At 41.5% G+C, this 21044-nt stretch overlaps 1 protein-coding gene across 1 annotated transcript in view; it reads left to right on the forward strand.

Annotated features, from left to right (window-relative positions):
- ANO9 (anoctamin 9) overlaps window positions 1–21044 on the forward strand; it is a 130492-nt gene that overhangs the window by 49233 nt on the left and 60215 nt on the right. The window contains exons 3-8 of the mRNA XM_082269728.1: window positions 3051–3164; window positions 3927–4063; window positions 11770–11828; window positions 14766–14824; window positions 14935–15020; window positions 16805–16939. Coding sequence (XP_082125854.1) covers window positions 3051–3164; window positions 3927–4063; window positions 11770–11828; window positions 14766–14824; window positions 14935–15020; window positions 16805–16939 — 590 coding nt within the window. The remainder of the gene's footprint in view (window positions 1–3050; window positions 3165–3926; window positions 4064–11769; window positions 11829–14765; window positions 14825–14934; window positions 15021–16804; window positions 16940–21044) is intronic.

The raw sequence follows: 21044 nt of genomic DNA on the forward strand, positions 1-21044 counted from the left end.
AATACAAGCTTCATAAGTTTTTCTTTGTGTTTTGAGATGCGGCACCCCCTAAATGTAGCCAGGGACCCCCAAGTGACTCAGAGGGCTGACATCTTCTCACCTTATCCACCTCAGAGCTGGATCCTTGACTTCTTTTGTGGCATAAAATTCGGCGCCAGTCACTTTTGAAAGATTGACAGAGATTATTTAAATCTGTAAATCCACGGATAGATGGATTGGGGTACAGGATAGCCAAAAAACTACACACAGGCTTTGAATCTTACCTAACGTCACAAAGAAACAGGACCTTTAAGCCAGGCTGGCACTCTGTATATTTCAGATTTCAGACCATGTAACATATCTCCCAACTTTCTGAGATGGGAATGAGGAATACCTATTAGCCCCCCCCCCCCCACACTTCCACACCCCTTAAAGGAGAGCTGTACAAAAAAGATTGCTTAAACCCAAAAGTCATCTTTTTAACCACTATTTTCCTTTATATTATCTTTTGGCATTTACAAGTGCAGCAATTTTAGAAACTGGATGAAAGGTCTAGCACTGTGAAACACTTTTTGATAGATAAATAGTGCATTTTATATACAACTATATAGATCAGACCAAAATGAGGGACAAAAGAGGAGGAAAGAGGGACAGAGGGACTTGTTCCGAATAAGGGACAGTCCATCGAATTCAGGGACAGTTGGGAGCTATGATATAGCAGTTGAAGTATACATTCCCCCTGGATAAAGCACCAAACTTCCTATGATGTCCAAGCTTGCAGGCCTAGCAGTTAAACTTCACCTGTAAGAGTATGGTTAGTTTCCCCTTTAGGGTGTGGGTCCATCCTGTCTTCAGCCAGTCTGGTTTGACCTTCCTTTCCTCTTGTCTTGTGTAAGTATACTTTGGGTGATGCTGTTAGTGTGGTGGTATATGAGAATAGTAGAAACATGAAGAGCTGCTGCATGTTGTGATAAGCTAGCCATGTGTCTCCCCACCAGTGGCGGTTCTACATTAAATTGCTCCCCGGGCAAGACTCCCTCCTGGCGCCCCCCCCCCAAAAAAAATAACATGACAACATAACAATAAATGCAGAGTGCCACAGCATTGTTGCCCCCAATAAATGCAGAGTGCCACAGCATTGTTGCCCCCAATAAATGCAGAGTGCCACAGCATTGTTGCCCCCAATAAATGCAGAGTGCCACAGCATTGTTGCCCCCAATAAATGCAGAGTGCCACAGCACTGAGGGAGTCCCCACCGAAGAGAGCTCCAGTTCTGGGCCTAATCCAGTCATTCAAGAGAATAGTTCTGTAAGTGCAGTTTACGGCTAAAGATATAGACTTGGATCATGGTGTACAGTACATCCGCTCAGGACTACGGAACTCTGTAGAAGAGAGGTTAACATTTCAATATATAACCATTTATTTTACCCTGAATTGGTTTTTAACCTTCTTTTAAAGTAAGCAGAAAAGCAAATTTAATGGCTAGACCTTCCATTATTGAGCAAGCTTGGAAGGGTCCTGTGAACCTGCAAGAGCAATATCTTTTCCTGTGGCCCTTGGGGTTTTAGGCAGAGTGCAGAGGATTCTGCTGCTGTCCTGGAATGTAAGAACCGAAGATAAGCCTTGCGGAGGTTTGGGCATGTTAAGTTTCTGTACAGATACTGGTGAACCAAGTAAGCCAGCCAAAGGATTGTGAAGTTAGTGGGCTTCATAAAAGATTTGCAACCTGGCAGGCTGTGGAGGTCATAGTATGGTGACAAGTACCCCAGTTAATAGAGGTAACCCAACCTCTCTTGCACAAATTCTAGAGTAGGCTTATCAACCACCAGTAGGGGATTCTACATGGTGCTTTGATCCAGTTTACTTCTCCAAGGATATATCCTCTGGTCTGGCAGTGAAAGCCTTTCTGGCCCTAAACGCAGGGCCTTTCTGCCCCAGTCAGCTGCACACATATCGTCCCTAAGCAAACCTAGGAGGCATGAGTGCTTCAAAAAAGTGCCTCAAAAAAATTATACCCTCCCCCAGCATGCAGAAATGGACTAAACTTCATAATGGTTGAACAGGGAGATGTAAATATTTGCAGCTAAGTCTATTGAATTATTCTCCACTATTGCAAGGGACACTTCCAACAGCAGGAAGAAGCAAACAATAACCTGACCTTAAAAGAAGGCCTATAGCAGGGGTGTCAAACTCCATTTCATCATGGGCCACATCAGCATTATGGTTGCCCTCAAAGGGCCAGTTGTATCTGTAAGACTAGATGTCTAGAGCACCCACTTCCCCTTTACAACAGATGTCAGGAGCCCCCCACCTTCCCTTACCCTTACATCACAGTGCACCCCTTAACTTGTGCTGCTGCCGAGAAGAAGCTGAGGGTGGAGCTGGGAAGCATAAAGTGCAGGGTCTGAAGGAGTACCAAAAGAGGGCTGGAGTCAGCTTCAGAAGTCTGCTGAATGCTGAGACCAGGGGAGGCAGAGGGGGTGTTGTGGTTGTACGGAGAGTCACAAGATCCATAAGAGGAGTTCTGTCCTCCTTTTCTGCTGCTGACTGCCAGGGGGGTTGGGCAGAGACCTGCAGGATCTGGAGGTTGAGTTATGTTGTCCTCTCTGCTGCTGACTGCTGAGACGAGGTGGGGGACGGAGAAGAGGGGGCTGCCGTGTTTGACACGTGGTCTATAGAAAGCAGAAGTATCAATTCAGGCCTAGGCTGACTACAGCCCAGCAGCACTTAATTTAGAGTAGGAACAATCATGCTTAAGTTCCCTAATCAAAGATACATAATTTCATTCTTTGATAATTAATGTACAAGGAGGATTATTTTTTCTTGTAACACTCTTAACATTACCATACATATTGGAAGAATTCCATGTTAAAATTAGTATTAACTTGTAGAAAATCAGTGCCCATATCCCCATTTTATATATATATATATATATATATGGATGGAGAATGTGTTTTGTGTTTGTGTTTTTTTTTTTTTTTTTAATCTTCATATATACTTTGTATAAGCATCTTAATAGGGGGTCTATTATGCAACACTCATGAACTCTGTATGTTTGTATATCTTCCCAGGAGTTAAAATGGGACTTTGTACTGGTATGCGATCAGAAGTCTGTCGATAGTGTGGAGGAGGAGAAGAGGCGGAAGTACATGTCCAAACTGGAAATGAGGCGCTTTAAGATAAAGGTTAGATTGTATTACACAGCGTAAGGAAGAGAAGCATTGATTTTAAACTCTTGGTTGGTTTAAAGGACAAAATATACCCTGGTAGTGAATACACAAACACACACACTGCAAGGGTTAAATGCCCATTTAGTCCAGAGCTACCCTGTCCCTCGCTCTGGATCCCTCAGCATGTTCAATTCTCTTGTACGATTTTTTTCCTTTTTAGAGTTACCAAAAAAACATATAATTTAGGGTCAAAACTAAACAACTTTCAATTGTATCCAACTAGGCAGGCCCTTGCACTACATAGTTTAAGGTAAATCTAAAGGAAAATTGTACAAGAGCATTGAACATGTATGGCCAGCCTTAGTGAGGATGCTGCAATGGACCATTGGCACATCTGGAGGAACCCTGCTGAAGCCAGGAATAAGGAAAGTAATACTCCCTATCTCTGGGCCTGTAGACTAAACAGGCATGTTTACATTGTGGGGAACTCACTGCAATGGTACATTTTTGTCTAGTTCAGCTTTAAAAAAACGCTTCACCTAAGCATGCAATGTACAGGAAAAAGCATTTTAGCAGACCTCTTATTACACCATGCTTTGTATTTCTAGCCCATGACGCTTAATAAGGACATTTGGCAGACTTTCCTAACATGTTTTTTTTTTTTTTTTTGGGTCCTTGACTCAAAGCACTGAAGCCCAAGAGCCAACACAGCAGCTTTTCATTTTTCTATCGTCCGATTTAGTTTAGGAAAAATTATAGATGTTTTTGTCTTTTCAGAAATCTAGAGATGGAAATAAGATATTTTATGGTATAAGGGCACCTCCAGATATCTTTAGAAAATATGTTCGACTACTGAAGAACCCAGATCAAGGCACCCAGAACCTGAATAATGAACATGTCTCTGAAACAAGCAGGTAAGCAGTATGTGTTCCACTCCGATTATTAGTCCTTTTTTGTTTTCAGATTTTACTTTTATTGATGTCAAATCCAGTTAGTAGATGGCTTCTGATTGACTGCATTCTGTTGAGTTTTGCTCAGTTAAATGAATGAACACTTCTATCTGCTCAACATTTTTAGTGTTTTATATATTAAAAGTATAATAAATGCAACTTGTAGCACCCTCTGGTGGTGGGTTTTTAAGCTGGTTACTGACCAGAGGCCTATAGGTACATTTTTAGTGATGGTGGTTCAAAGACCATAATAACCATCCCTCTTGTTCATTACTTCAGTCTTTCTCAACCTTTTTTCAGTCACCCTTTAAAAATTATAAACAATCTCGAGGCACCCTTTAAAAATGATGGATAGTCTCGAAACACCCCATTCTAAAATGAAAAAACACTTCTAATAGTTTTACATAATGCAGCAACATCCACACAAGTAGCAAGCCCACTGTTAGCGGTGATTTATTCTTCCAAAGCAAATACACTTTTGTAAACTGTTACTATTATTCTAATGTTTCTCTTCTACCTGAGTTTTTCTCCACCACTTAGCTAATGTGACCCCAAACACTGATGGAGAAGGGAAGGGGAGGGTCAAACAAAGATGCTATGTAGGTGACTGTCATCCTCCATATCAACTGACGATGCCATTGGTCATTAGGATGCCGGCAGCTAGAAGGTTATGGTGCACAATGAAAACCTGTGGCTTTGTGTAATTAAGAGGCAAGCTTTATCCACATGCCAGCCTGTATGCAATTTATGGGTAATTTTTAGGCATTGTGCAAAGGCACCCCTGAAGAAACCTCAAGGCACCCCAGGGAAAAAGGCTGCATTACTTCTTTAGGTTCCTCACTGAATTTGTCCCTTGCCAGTATTTATCCACGCCCAGGAGATGCCTCTTTATTCCCAGTGGTTCCAGGCTTAGTTCAATGGCCCCACTGAACACCCAACATGGGGAAATGGAGACCTAGGTTGAGGTGCATGTGCACCCAGGGGAACATTTCCTATCCTCATCAAGCAGGCCAACCCTCCTCCACTAGGCCACCACTAATTCCTGATCAGAGTTAATTGTAATGTCCACACTCCCCAGATATTGGCTGTACTCTTACCTCAGTAGAAACTATAGATGACCATTCCAGCACTTCTAGCGGCAGCATAAAGTGTTACCTTACAGCTATGGGCAGATTCTCACCATGCCATTGTTCGGGTGTTACAGGATAAGGTGCGCTGCGTTAATCACAAAACTGATGTGAACATGTCCTGTTGTAATTACTTGCATTAATTGCATGTGCGTGCTCGGTACCCCACATGCTTTTCTTGTTGTGTCTCCCCTCTTTTATAATCCTCCTCTTAAAACTGACCCCCCCCCCCTCCCCATCTGATAATACCCCCAGTACTGTATTTTATGCATACATGTAACAAACATTTAAAACTTAGATCTTGCCTCCTCCTTTGCTGTATTCCACAAGCTAATGCGTCGCTCTTCCCCCTCCACCTATCCCACATCATCATTTTTAAAAGATGATGTCATTGATGGCCAAATTCTTCTTGCTTGTTCTTTGCTGGCCCACCAATGATGTCATTTTGGATCTGATGCATGCACCCTAAGAGATTGGGCCGACTTGTTGTTAAAAAGTAACAAGCCATAGACCACGTACAAGATCTGGCGCATGCTCTGTATGTGATCTAGAGGCAGTGTGCTATTCGGTATTAGGCAGCCCCAGATCACATACGGCACATGCGCCATATCTCATTTAATGCACGCACCATAGGTGATCTAGAACGATTTGTTATAGTTTAATAAGAAGACGCACTGATCTTGTATGGTACATACACAAGATTAGGTATGGCTTCCCTGGAGGTTATATTGATGTGGCATTTCCATAGTGCACCAGTGTGGCCAGGGCTATGTCACTCCTGCCTCAGGGAAACTAGGAAAAAAGGCGGTCCAAAACTTCTTACTATATTCACACTTTAGTGTAACATATACACATGATTGTACCTGCTTTTTTTGTGCTTTTTAGCATTCTTTGTGCATTTTATAAGTGATATGCCATGTAGGAGCTTCTTTGAGGCAGGATTGTGTGCTTTTGCCCCCTTAGACTCTTATGCAAGTGCCTAAAAAAACACGTATAACATGCATTTTCACAAATTGTTTTTCAGTTATTCCCATTAAAGGCTATGGGCCAAAAACTTATCTGGCTGTACATTTTTCAGCAAATGGTGTCTAGAGACAAGCATCATTTAAAACAATGGGATTTCTAATGTTTTAAAGGTTCAAGATACAAAATGCACCAGTGTGAACAGGGTTCTAATGCGTTGTGGTGCTATACATATAGCACTTTTCCACTGCAAGTACCTGCTCTGCTCCACTCAGCCCTGCTTGGCTCTGTTTGGTTTTCCACTGCATGGTACCGCATGGTACGGTGTTGGAGCGGTTCGGTGCGGTTTGGTACGGTTTGCTTTTCCACTAAAGTAAAGTGGGTGGGATAACAACGATTCTCTGACCAATCAGTGGCTAGTAGTGACAAACAGTCAAGGCTGCATGCAAAGGATTGTGGGACATGGTACCGTTCGGTTCCATGTAGTGGAAAAGTGCCACCGTACCGTACTGTACCGAACCGTTCCAACACCGTACCATGCGGTACCATGCAGTGGAAAAGCGCAAAAGCGAGCCGAACCGTTCGGTTCCATGCAGTGGAAAAGCGCCTATAGTCTCTGTAGTATCTTTCCACTAGGGGGTAGACCTAGACTGTTTTTTACATTTATGTGTCTAAATAAATTTGATTTCTAAATAATGAGTCTGACTTTCAGAGGACGCTGCCACAATTACATACAGTCCAGGACTGTATTAGAGCCTCCTCCTTTGGCTTTGAGAACGCATGTCAAGAAAAGACACTGTGTAAAGAGAAGAGTATTTTAAACTTCACCAATTCTTTTTGAAGTGGGTCTAACACTATTATATCATTATGTAATTTAGGAGTAACTATGTGAATGAATAAATAAGACGGAGAAACCAATTCCATTTTATCTTTTCTCTGAACATTACAGATGGGGCTCTATTTATAGAATATTTGTTGCATATTGTCATATACAGGCTGGATGGATTTTCCCTGCATTTTCTGTAATGGGTCAATTCCTATGATCATCAGCTCCGTCTAGTGGCCAAAATACAGTATATTTTTCTTTAACCACCTAAGCCCCAGCCCTATTTCGGACACTTTTTGTTTACAAGTTAAAATCCGTATTTTTTCCTAAAAAAACTACTTAGAACCCCCAAACATTATATATATATATTATATATATATATATATATATATATATATATATATATATATATATATATATATATATATATATATATATATATATATATATATATATATATATATATAAAAAATATATATTTTTTTTTAGCAAAGACTCTGGAGAATAAAATGTTGGTCATTGCAATATTTTTTGTCACGCGGTATTTGCGCAGCGGTCTTTAAAACGCCATTTTTTTGGAAAAAATTTGAAAAATCACATTTCACTGCATTTAAAAAATACTAAACTGTAAAGTTAGCCCATTTTTTTTTTTTTTGTATATTGTGAAAGATGATGTCCCACCGAGTAAATAGATACCCAACATGTTACGGTTTAAAATTGCGCACACCCGTGGGATGCCGACAAACTACGGTCAATAGAGATCTCAATAGGCGACGCTTTCAATTTACTTAACGGTTACCAGTTTAAAGTTAGAGTGTAGCTCTTTTTTTTTTAATTATTGCTCACGCTCTGGTGATCGCGGCGATACCTCACATGTGTGGTTTGAACAGCAATTTCATTTGCGTCTCGACTTCCGTATACGTTTTTTTTTTTTCGTGTGCGAGCTAATGTTTTTTTTCCTATTTTTTTATTTTTTTTTTTTAACTTTTTATTACAGGTTTTTAAAAAAAATAAAAATCTGATCACTTTTATTGCTGTCGCAAGCAATGTAAACATCCCTTGTGACACCAATATGCAGTGACAGGTACTCTTTATGGAGGGATCGAGGGTCTAAGACCCCAAACCCCTCCACTACACTTTCATGTATGCAAAACGCCGAAAACGGCATTTTTGCATACAGCGGTTTTTTAAATCTGACGCCTTTTGCAGCAGAGTAACCTGGAAGTGACGTCATGGACACCGCCTCCGGGTTACGTCATCGGAGACCCGATCGAAGCCGTTTCCGGCTTTGATCGGGACTCCATCCAGCCGGCGGACGCGCCGGCTGGGTGCCCGGGTCTCTCGGTGGGACGGGAGGCCCGTTCAAAATCACGGAAGGAGGGGGGAGGAGGGGACGTCCCCTCCCGCTCACCTGAGCCGCATCGGTCATTACTGATGGAAAGCCGGTTGGCTGTAAACCACGGTACCAGGATGGTGTCTCTAGCTAGAGGCATCATACCGGTATAACAACGCAAAGTTTGCCGACGTAGCCCTACGTCACTTTGCAGTAAGTGGTTAATACCTGAATGAGATATGTCACATGGTGGCCACTAGATGGTGCTGACAATCATAGGACTTTTTCTATTATAGAAAATCTAGGGAAAATTCATCCAGCCTGCATGAATTTTGGTGAAATTTGTCCATTGACTGTTTTAAGAGGAGACCCCTTTAAATAACCATTTTACTGTTTTTGCAGTTTTGGATAGTGAGGAAGGATTAGAATGTCTGTCAGGTTTATACTGCTATCCAGGGCTCTGTCAGAGAAATTTCTCCAGACAAGACAATAGGAAAAATCTCTAATGGCAACAAAGAGAAAATAAAATTGCTATTAAAAAAGTGTAGAGGAATCCTAGAATCCCTGTCCGCTTTTTTTTTTTCATCTGTCTATGTCCCATGTTGCTGATTTTTTTTTTCTCACTTCCACTTGAATGAAACCATTGTTACCATAAAAGTGAGTAAGAGGAAATCTGTTAGGGCTGATTCACACTAGGAATGTGCATTTCACATGCGGTTCAGTGCAATTTGAGCCTATTCATTTTGAATGGCCTCAAATTGCACTGCACCAAAAGTAATGCATGCACTACTTTTAGAAATGCACTGCAACCTGATTGCATGGTACTTCTGTACCATGTAATCCAGTGCAGGCAAACATACCATGTTGGTGGCCTGCATTTGGTGTGTGGTTAACTTTGACACCCACTGCAGATTGCAGCATATTCTGAATGCGGTGCGAGAAACATACACAGAACGTTCTGGTGTGAACGGGAGACAGAAATTGTAAACTATAGGAACAAACTTCAACAAATCCATTTCATAATTGGTATAAAATCAGGTAGGCCCAAGTACTGCATAGTTGATAAAAGATCTAAAAGTGATTGTACAATCAGATTGTATAGTGCAGAATTTCTTAACCAGGTTCCTCCAGAGGTTACTAGGTTATTCCTTGAGCAGTGAGAAATGTCTGCGTCTCAGATAAGTTCCCATCAACATAATTGATCCTTTTTAGCTGTCTGTGGGGGAAGTTCTTCCCACTGAAAATCACACTAATGTATCATGAGTTGCAGATATAATTTTTAGCAAGGGTTCCCTGAGTGTTTTGTCTTTTCTTCATATTTCCCTGTGTATAGCTCGACATGCAGCTAAACCCTCCTATTCTGCAATAAGCCAGACTGAGTGTTATTTTGAAGCTTTATTAACAAAACGGAATGGGGTAAAACTACAAATACAGATACATTAAATCAGTATATGAATTATAAAGAAATACAATGAATAAGCTAGGCTGTAGATGGTGATAAATAATTCCTACCAGCGATGCTGCATTTAGAGGATGCAAGTTTTAGTCCAACATGTGCTCTGATAGCTGGTTCTTTCTTTTAGTCTCTAGGATGGAGTCTGAGTTCCCAGGATGCACCTGTCTCTGTTCCTTAAGGCCCGTACACACGTAGCGTTTGTCGGCCGTAAATATTCGGCCGCCGAACGATCAGCCGATTGTCGGCTTGTTAGTATGATGCTTCCGACAACCGACTGCAACTTTTCGGCCGTACAGAATCGGGTGTGCAGGCTATAAAATTTTTGTTGGCCGACACCAGAACGGCCGATTGTTCGCCAGTCAGTATAGAATTCGGCCGACTAACAGCAGATGAGCAAGACTGGGCTTGCTCAGAGAAGAAAAAACACACGGAAAGTTAACCATCACATGGCATCACTTCTTCAGTCGGCTGTTGTTGGCCGACAAAATTCCTGTGCAGTCTTTAGCACTTTTCAACCGACAGGACAGCACCGGACAAAAGACGGCCGATCGTTCGGCCGACATTCGGTACGTGTGTACGGGGCTTAAGACTAAAGAATGATGGGTATTTTTGTTAAAGCTGAACAGTTTCTAGATTTTTCAAAAACAGTACATTTACCACTTGCTCCATCTTGTGGTCAAATCTGATATTGCAGACAAACAACCTAATTAATATCTTCATAGAGGCCCGAACACTGAGAATAGAAAATTATTTAATGGGTTCCTCTGTGTTGAAAAGGTTGAGAGAGTACACTATGTGTCGGGAGCTGCTGGGCGAACTTGATCTATATACAGTAGCTTCTCGGCTGCAGCTCCTTGTCTTCCTGATGCTTCTAGCTTTGCCATTCACCAGGCATTCCTGGATACGCCTGCCCGCAACCCCATTTGGCACTTGCGGTGACCTGGCCCACTGTTTATAGCCTTTTCTGTATGCCTTTGAGCGGAAGTCATTACCAATGTATACGTTCCCCCCCCCCCCCCCCCCACGGACTAACTACCTATTATTAACCTAGACAGACCACTTACCGCTCTCCAGCTGACACGACTTGCTTCTCTCATTTCACTGTTCTCTGAGGAGTCTTCGTTCATTGTTTCTTGTTTCTTTTTCTCTCTCTGTTCTCTTGTCTATTTTCTGATTCTACAATGTACTCTCTCACTTTTCTAGTGGCTGTGATAAATAACTTCTGGTGAACCACTTATGATTACGGAATGAAGTTCAGTAGACATAGACTGTTGACAAACTCTATATCTATATTCAACCACTATGTACCACATTAAGGCTCTCGCTTTTACATTTTTCCTTTTATCTGTTTTGTTGTTACTTTATTGTAGTGCATAAAAATAAAAATCGAGATTCTAAATAAAAAAAAAAAAAAAAAAAAGGGTTGAGAGAGGCTGGCATAGTGTATGATCAGTCTAATGGAGCCCAAGATATTTTACCTGGCCAGGTAGGTAAAAACGGACTAAGTTACCAATGTTAACAATAGGAAACCAACTCTAAGGCTGGTATTTTTTCCTCAAAAAGGTAACCCTATCTTTTATCCAAAACTGACAGTTTTGCCTGTACATTTTGATTAAGCTTGAATATTGCATTAGTAGGAGTAGGTACACAGGGGCTTTATGATTATTCTGCAGTGTTGAATTCCAGGTATGATGCTGTAGGCATGCAGTTTGATGTTTCTGTAGGTGTGTTTGGGGCTCTCAAATTTATTACCATTTTCCAGAAACACATCGAGAGTTTGACAAATGTCTAAATTGCCTCTAGAATAAATGTCTGCTTGTTCCTTTTGTAACTGTTGCCATTGGGAATGGACATGTGGAATGGGGACTCGTTTATATTCAGTTATGTAGTGTTCTTCTCTCAAGAGCATTAACCCCAGTAGAATTTATTCTCACTGTTTTTTCTTTTTTTTTTTTCTTTTTATAGAATTCGCATTGTTTATTTTATTCTACACAAAACCAGCATTGAAACCAAAGGCCAAATCGGTAAGGAAAACTTTACTTAAGATAATTCAATTGACTACAAAGATAGCACTTTGGAATGGCACTGCTAAACCCAAATGTAGAATGCTAATCTAGAAAGTTGACTGCCGGTGCAGCACTTGGGGCTGGCACTGATCATACCCAAATAATATTCAATCTTAGATTACTAATCTAAAAACTGGACTGATGTAGCTGCAGGGAATGATAAAATGAAGGGCATATGTACAATGTAAACTTTTGGATTTCTACAAAAAAGCTCAAGCTGTACCTGAGTCTAACCATAGGTAACCACTGACCATGGTCTCCTAAATTTGAACTCCTTTGAAGCAGCGGAATACACAGATAAAGCATATGCGAACCTGCAAAACATTTGTAAATATTTCAGCCAGTATTGTGCAGCAGACACCCCTGTGAGACAGCACAACCAGGTTGTTTAATACCTTGCACACTGTGCTGCAGCTAATCAACACAGCCTTGTCCAGGATCTACCCCATCCTATGATGGAAAATGAAGAAGAGGCCCTAAAGCCATTTTTTGTAATCTCCCCCAAGCATGTTATAATGTAAATCTTGGTGAGTCTGCTCAAATTTAGTTGCTTTTAATAAATCTGCCCTTAGGGCTAGGCTCTATGCCAAAACTGGCCCTCTACAAGATTTATAAGACCTGCAGCATTCCTGGCTGTCTGGCAGTGTATGAACTTGTCCGTTTATCATAATACAGTATCACCCCCCCCCCCCCCTTGCTGTGGTTGGTTGCTTGGAATCAGTGACATAAGCCCAAGCTTTTACAGGAGGTTCTGACTTCCCCGTCCAGACCCGCTATGATTCCCTGCTTCTGTTATGCTGCTCTGCTGCTTGAAAGGTAAGAGGGGACTCTGCTGGGCACACATGGATGCAAGGGGGAACTCTGTTGGGCATTCCTGGATGTATATGGGTGATTCTGTTGGGCAGTTTTGGATGTAAGGGGGGATTCTGTTGGGCATTCCTTGGTGTAAGGGGGGGCTTATTAATTTCTTTATGAAACTGTTCGTTTTTTTTTTTTTATCAGCCCACAAATATTTGTAAAATATACAACTTAATCCACGTGCTGAAAAAGTTTGAAGACCCTACCCTAGGAGATACTGTCCAATATAAACTGTTCCCTCAGCTGTTACAATATATTTATTATTTTAGATTCCTTCAGATCAGAGGTCAGAACAAGGCACACTTAATAACAAATGAACTAATGTTTACATAGTATGTCACATATAGACAGAAGAGAGGAAGATCAACATGTTCTAAGGCACAATCCACTGTTCTCTCTGATGGCAGCAAAGTTGGAGGCCTCCCATAGACATGAGATTGTCACCTAATGCAACCGAAAAACAGCTTTATATTGTGTATGGAAATGTATAAATGCTGCCAAGTAGCTTTGAAGAATGTTGTAAGATGAGTGCAGAAAGGCCTACTTTCTCAAATAAATCTGTATGGTTTAATAAATCCGTATGGTTTAACCACCTCCCACCCGGGCCATTGTAAATATACGGCCGGGTGGGAGTCTCGTCCTTCTGAATGGACATTCCGGAACATCCTTCAGAAGGGGAGAGATCGCGCCGCCACGGGCACGCGCAGCGGCGCGATCTCGATGTGCCTGTGTCCCTCGGACACAGAGCAACATCATTCGGCAGGAGGGCCCTGTGATTGGCCCTCCTGATCACATGACGGCTGTGTCCAATCACAGCCGTCATGTAATGTCAATAGAGCCGTTGTAACGGCTTCGATCTCTTCTCCTCCTGACAGATCCTTTCAGTGAGGAGAAGATCAGAGGATCGATACTGCAGCCGGGGTGATCAGTGAATATTTCTAAGTACTCACTGATCACAGGGGGGGTCTGTGCTGGTAATCAGATGATTGATTACCAGTACAGCCTTGGGGGGGAGGGGTGCCACTAAGCCACCAGGGATGCCCACCCATGACCACCAGGGATGCCCACCATGGCCACCAGGGATGGCAAGCAGGGCTCAGAGAGCCCCCCAGTGCCCTCCCTATCAGTGTTGCCCACCAATGCCATCTATCAGTGCTGCCCACCAGTGCCCGTTATTGCCATCTATCAGTGCCGCACACCAGTGCCCATTACTGCCCACCAGTGCCGCCTATCAGTGCCCCCCATCAGTGCCGATCAGTGCCGATTATTGCCGCCCATCAGTGCCGCCAATCAGTGCCCATCAGCGCTGCCTATCAGTGCCCACCAATGCTGCATATCAGTGCTATCTATCAGTGCCACATATCAGTGCCCATCAGTGCTGCATATCAGTGCTACCTATCAGTGCCACCCCATCAGTGCCACCCCATCAGTGTCTCCTCATCAGTGCCTGTCAGTGCGGCATCATCAGTGCTCATCAGTGCAGGAAAAAACATATCTATTTACAAAATTTTATAACCTAAACAAAAAAACTTTTTTTTTTTTATTCAAACTTTTCAGTCTTTTTTTATTTGTGCACCAAAAAAGAAAAAAACTGACGGTGATCAAATACCACCAAAAGAAAGCTCTATTTGTGGGGAAAAAATTACACAAATTTGGTTTAGGTACAGTGTTGCATGACCGCGCAATTGTCATTCAAATTGCAACAGCGCTAAAAGCTGAAAATTGGTCGGGGAAGGAAGGGGGTTTAAGTGCCCAGTATTGAGGTAGTTAATAAAGCGCATAAGTTTTTCTTTGCTTGTCAACCACAGTGCACAGCAGTGGTGTCCGGGTACATGCAGAAGCACCTTAGCATCCCCCAAAAAGCAGATTATGGGAACACAAGCCTATGTTGGTCATCGGAGTAGTCTTGTCTGCTAATGAACCCAAATATGCTAATGTCACTTGTAATCTTTCTTTGCCTTATAAAAAAAAAAAGAATTGTAATGTGATTTCCTACTAAACTTGACATCTAACCACGACCTGTGTTTCTTCTTTCAGAAACTCTAGATGACTTGATAAAGAGTGGCGTTTTTGAGACCGCTTTCCCGCTTCACTCTGTGAGTGTAACATTGTATTAGTGTGATAATCCCACATTCTGTAAATTGCATGTACATGTGTGGTTGTGCATTGATAGCTTGGATCACCGTTTTTGTTTTTTGCTTCTTAGCTGGACGAGCCTCTTGGCAAGCAGTTGAAGGAAAAGTGGGCACGATGGCGGGACGTCATCTACACCCAGCCTGTGAAAGAGATCAGGTGATAGAGGGGTCTGGTATGGATATTTTGGGTTTCTGAGTTTCTTGAGCACCTTTGTAACACAGCTGTTGTCAGACTTGGTGGTGGTGGAGGAATACACATAAAATTAAAATGATGGTGGGGTTTGTGACTGTGGCTAAAGCTCAATACTCACAATCTTATTTTTGAAAAAATACTGTTTTTGAGTAATGTACAGTATATTAAAAAAAAGGGGGTAAATGGACTCGACAAGTTTAAAAGAAATGGTCTAAATTCTGATATTTATTGCAGGATCGAAAATAAAACCGATTCTCCAGCAGTGTTTATAGAACTGCTGACATGATGGGTATACTGAGACTGTCTTATGGTTTATAGACTGCAGTTGAGGACCGACATTAAATTTCTTTCTGTTTTGCTTTTATGATTAACAAAATCAGATATAATATGGAACATGCAGGGCCCTTTTGGAACAGGTCAAAAGATCTGTAATTGGGCTTAGTCAACCTTGGGATGTAGGCACACCTGCTAGACAGCACAGCTGGTTTAGTGACCTCTGTGTTTCCCCACTGTTAAATTATGCAATAAAGCTGAGCCAATAAATGCTCCCAGCCTATTGCTTGAACTGGAGGAGCAGCAGGCCTCTGACTAATTCTTTTGGTACTACTCTTACTGTTTGGAAGTTCCCAGTATTAGGTCCACAGTACTGTGCAATGCAGGATATATCTTACTTGCCAAAAAATTTAAATTCTGTTAATTTAATTTTTTTGAACCCAGACAAATTGCTAGGCACATAACTGATCCTTTACAAGTTTGTTTCCACTGCAGTCAAATCAATGCAACTTGGTCAAGACTGTGATTGGATAGTGAAGAAAAAAATTTCACTTGTTATTGAGGCTATCTCTGTGAGCTCTTCTCCAATCAGCAAGCTTCATTTGTTTAATGATTAGCACAGTATAATGCTGTAAAGCCTGGCTAACTTCCCCTGCCCAATTTTCTCCTAGTCTGAATGTTGATGAACAGGGATTATAAGAGGCTAGTGCAGACAGATTGAGGTGCTGCCTGCCTACACTTAGATTTAGGATGGCTACATATAATATACTTTTATTGTATAATATAATTTAGTCATAAAGCATCATGCAAGCCTAGCTAATTGGCTATACATGGATTGGATTTTTTAGCTTGATTAGCTTTGCCCTCTGCACTACATAGCTCCTTGTGAAAATAAATAGGGTAACATATATATTATACAATTAGATTGTAACATATGTTGTCAAATCTACAATGCTAAACCTTTCCCAGTTTGAATTTGGGAATGCACGTGAACACCAGACACTACTCAAAAAATCAGCCTTTTCCCAACCCTTTTACCCCAAAGAAACCCTTGAAATAATTTTCAGGTCTCAGGGAACCTCTGCTAAAATCAATTAATTTGGCGTCAGTGGGAGAAATGCCCACCAATAGTAGTGGTCAGAATGCCACCCTTCCAGACAGCTAAAAAGATCTTTGGTGTAATGCAGCTGACTCTGCCAAGTAGCCTTGGCCCCGAAACTTTGCAAACACCATCAAACAGAGGCTCCATCAGCCAAAGCTTTGAGGACTTACAACATTCTCTGGAAGGACTCTAGGGTTTCAAGGATCCCTGTTGACAATAGGTGATATAGACAGAATAAGGCACTATTTTTTAAATGCATAACTGGATTAAATTTGAGGGCATTTTATATCTGTTTGGGTTCTAGCTTCTAAACATAGTGATCAGACCATAAATTCTATGTCTCATTTGGCTAGGTTTATATTTCTTCCTACAGACAATACTTTGGAGAGAAGGTGGCCCTCTACTTTGCATGGCTTGGATGGTACACGCTCATGCTTTTTCCCGCAGCCCTTGTTGGAATGGCGGTATTTTTTTATGGATTTATGCATTTCAATAGCAGCCGAATCAGGTACGCACTGGTGTCCTACAACAAGGTATATATATTGTCTATCATATTAAACCAACTCTTTATTTTCAGTGGGTCTTTGAAGCAGAGGCTGTATTAAATATTACTGTATAATGCTTTTCCCAGTGGATGTCACTCTGGAATATGCAGTTCAGTTTTGGGCACCAGATCACAAAAAGGATATCAGGGAACTGGAGGCAGTGGAGAGCAGGGCAACCAAACTGATAAGAGGCATGGAGGAGCTCCGCTTTGAGGACAGATTAGAGGAACTGAATTTTATTTTTTCTTGAGAAGAGGAGATTAAGGGAGATGATATCCCCATCTATAAATACTTAGATGGTCGATATATTGAACTTGGTTTAGCATCATTCACTTTAAGGTCATTACAGAGGACAAGGGGCACTCTTTACATCCATAGGAAAGGGGATTTAACCTCCACATAAAGAAAAGGCTTCTTTACAGTAAGAACTGTGAAAATGAGAAATAGACTCACTCAACTAGTTTTGGCCAGCTCAGTAGACTCTTTTAAAATAGAGCTGTGTGCATTCTGAAATGTACAAAATATATCTGGATATTAACATATATAGGTAATAACACCAGAGAATCTTGATCCAGGGAGTATCCAGTTGCCTTCTACGGAATCAGGAAGAATTTTATATATACAGTACATTGCGAAAGTATTCGGCCCTCTTGAACTTCTCGACCTTTTGCCACATTTCAGGCTTCAAACATAAAGATCTAAAACTGTAATTTTTTGTGAAGAATCAACAACAAGTGGGACACAATCCTGAAGTGGAACGAAATTTATTGGATATTTCAAACTTTTTTAAAAAATAAAAAACTGAAAAATTGGGCGTGCAAAATTATTCAGCCCCCTTAAGTTAATACTTTGTAGCGCCATCTTTTGCTGCGATTACAGCTGTAAGTCGCTTGGGGTATGTCTCTATCAGTTTTGCACATTGAGAAACTGAAATTTTTGCCCATTCCTCCTTGCAAAACAGCTCGAGCTCAGTGAGGTTGGATGGAGAGCGTTTGTGAACAGCAGTTTTCAGTTCTTTCCGCAGATTCTCGATTGGATTCAGGTCTGGACTTTGACTTGGCCATTCTAACACCTGGATATGTTTATTTGTGAACCATTCCATTGTAGATTTTGCTTTATGTTTTGGATCATTGTCTTGTTGGAAGACAAATCTCCGTCCCAGTCTCAGGTCTTTTGCAGACTCCATCAGGTTTTCTTCCAGAATGGTCCTGTATTTGGCTCCATCCATCTTCCCATCAATTTTAACCATCTTCCCTGTCCCTGCTGAAGAAAGCAGGCCCAAACCATGATGCTGCCACCACCATGTTAGACAGTGGGGATGGTGTGTTCAGAGTGATGAGCTATGTTGCTTTTACGCCAAACATGCATTGCATTGTTGCCAAAAAGCTCGATTTTGGTTTCATCTGACCAAAACACCTTCTTCCACATGTTTGGTGTGTCTCCCAGGTGGCTTATGGCAAACTTTTAAACAAAACTTTTTATGGATATCCTTAAGAAATGTCTTTCTTCTTGCCACTCTTCCATAAAGGCCAGATTTGTACAGTATACAACTGATTGTTGTCCTATGGACAGGGTCTCCCACCTCAGCTGTAGATCTCTGCAGTTCATCCAGAGTGATCATGGGCCTCTTGGCTGCATCTCTGATCAGTCTTCTGCTTGTATGAGCTGAAAGTTTAGAGGGACGGCCAGGTCTTCGTAGATTTGCAGTGGTCTGATCCTCCTTCCATTTCAATATTATCGCTTGCACAGTGCTCCTTGGGATGTTTAAAGCTTGGGAAATCTTTTTGTATCCAAATCCGGCTTTAAACTTCTCCACAACAGTATCTCGGACCTGCCTGGTGTGTTCCTTGTTCTTCATGATGCTCTCTGCGCTTTAAACGGACCTCTGAGACTATCACAGTGCAGGTGCATTGATACGAAGACTTGATTACACACAGGTGGATTCTATTTATCATCATTAGTCATTTAGGTCAACATTGGATCATTCCGAGATCCTCACTGAACTTCTGGAGAGAGTTTGCTGCACTGAAAGTAAAAGGAACTGAATAATTTTGCACGCCCAATTTTTCAGTTTTTTTATTTGTTAACAAAGTTTGAAATATCAAATAAATTTCAATCCACTTCATGATTGTGTCCCACTTCTTGTTGATTCTTCACAAAAAAAATTACAGTTTTATATCTTTATGTTTGAAGTCTGAAATGTGGCAAAAGGTTGAAAAGTTCAAAGGGGCCGAATACTTTTGCAATGCACTGTATTTATTATTTTATTTTTTTATTTTTTATTTTTCCGCGCTGAAGATTAGACCATGCTTTTTATAGGGGTTTTGCCTCCTTCTGAATCAGCTGTAGGTATGTGGTTCTGTGTATAAAGTTTTTCTATTTTTTTTTTTTTTCTATTGATTGAACTAGATGGACTTATGTCTTTTTGCAATCTATTGGGCTGATAGGGGCTTATCAGAAAAAGTGGAAGTTGTTCCAAACAAGCAGGTTTAAAGGATCAAACTATTGTTTCCATTTTAGATAGAAGTTGGAGAGTTAATCTGCTTTTACAAACATGGGCAAATGTGCATGTATTGCAGGGATGAACTGTATATGTGTAAATATACTTCCATTAAACGCACTGTGGTAAACTGCAAAGATCTCTGCCTAAAAACCTTAGGGGTTCATTTACTAAAACTGGAAAGTGCAAAAATCTGCTACTGCTGTGCATGGTAGCCAATCAGATTTGAAATTCAGCTTGTTAAATTAAGCTTTGACAAAAAAAAAATCTGGAAGGTTTCTATGCAGAGCTGTACCAGATTTTGCACTCTTAGTTGTAGTAAAACAACTCCTTTGAGCAGAGCAGCACCTAGCTAAGAGTGAGCCAAGGAGGCGTTGCCACACAGGTGATCTACAGAGCCATGGGCAATAGCGGCTAACGTAGGAAAGACTTCACCAGGGCTGCAGCGGCCATCACAGCGCGGCCGCGGCGCGGTCCCAATAGCAGCCGCGTCTTAAAGCGGCCACAATGTTAAAGCGGCCCCAGGGCCGGCGGCCCACCGGGGAATTTCCCGGTATCCCGGTAGGCCAGTCCGGCCCTGGCAACACAATCCTTGCTATACAGCTTTGAAAGCACTTGTGTATAATGGTAATGTGCAGGATGAGTGCACTCTTTGAACACCCACCAGCTGATGTACCCAGAGAAGACATCACCTTTTGCCCTAGGTACACCATGTGCAAAAGTAAATTCACAAAAAATGACTGCACAGGCTAATAATCCTTAAAATGTCACTAGCCTTCCTGACTGCTTCTAATTGTGATGTTCATGAGATATCCAAGTAGGAGCAGAAAATGAAACAAGAAGCAAGATAATTTCTTTCTGTTTTTTTTGGGGTAATCTTTATTTCTGCATACATAATAAAAACAAAAAGAGAAAATGCACATCAAAAAAAGAAATGAGTACATTCGATACTATACAGGGAATATGAACCATATAACACGGTGCAAACATAGAGCACAGCATAACAAATGCACAACTAGAGACCTTCAAGTGAGACAAATATATGTCATATGCACCAAAGTGCTACTATGTCCCAGAGGGTGAACCAGGTGATGGATCCAGGCAGAAAATGTGCCAACAGGACCAGCCCGAAAGGGACCACACCACTACCTACACTACCACAGCAATCTCCCGGTCAGCCAAGTGGGGATAGAGGCATATGCATAGGTTAAAAAGAAAAAAAAAAAGACAAAAGAACTAAACCAATACGAACAGAGCAAAACTTTGTCCTATGCAGGATATGAAGGAAAAAGAAAACTAAACCCAGATGCTCGGGTCCATGTGTAGATTGATTGTAAATGATAATAGAATAGGAGGGAGAATCCCAAAAGCAGATCATAAAGCGGCCCATGACAGATTGGTGCCTAGCGGCAGGAACCGCTACAGAGCCAGGGAAGTTAAAAGGGGGTGCTAGAGGTGTGGTGACCCTGATTGTCCTGAACTATAATGAATCCAAACTGACCAAATAGAATTAAATTGGTCATAGTTATCTTTACATTTAGCTTTCCTTTCCTCAGCCTCCATAATGG

The sequence above is a fragment of the Pelophylax lessonae genome, assembly GCF_965119305.1.
Source record: "Pelophylax lessonae genome assembly, chromosome: 10".
Taxonomy (NCBI): Eukaryota; Metazoa; Chordata; class Amphibia; order Anura; family Ranidae; genus Pelophylax; species Pelophylax lessonae.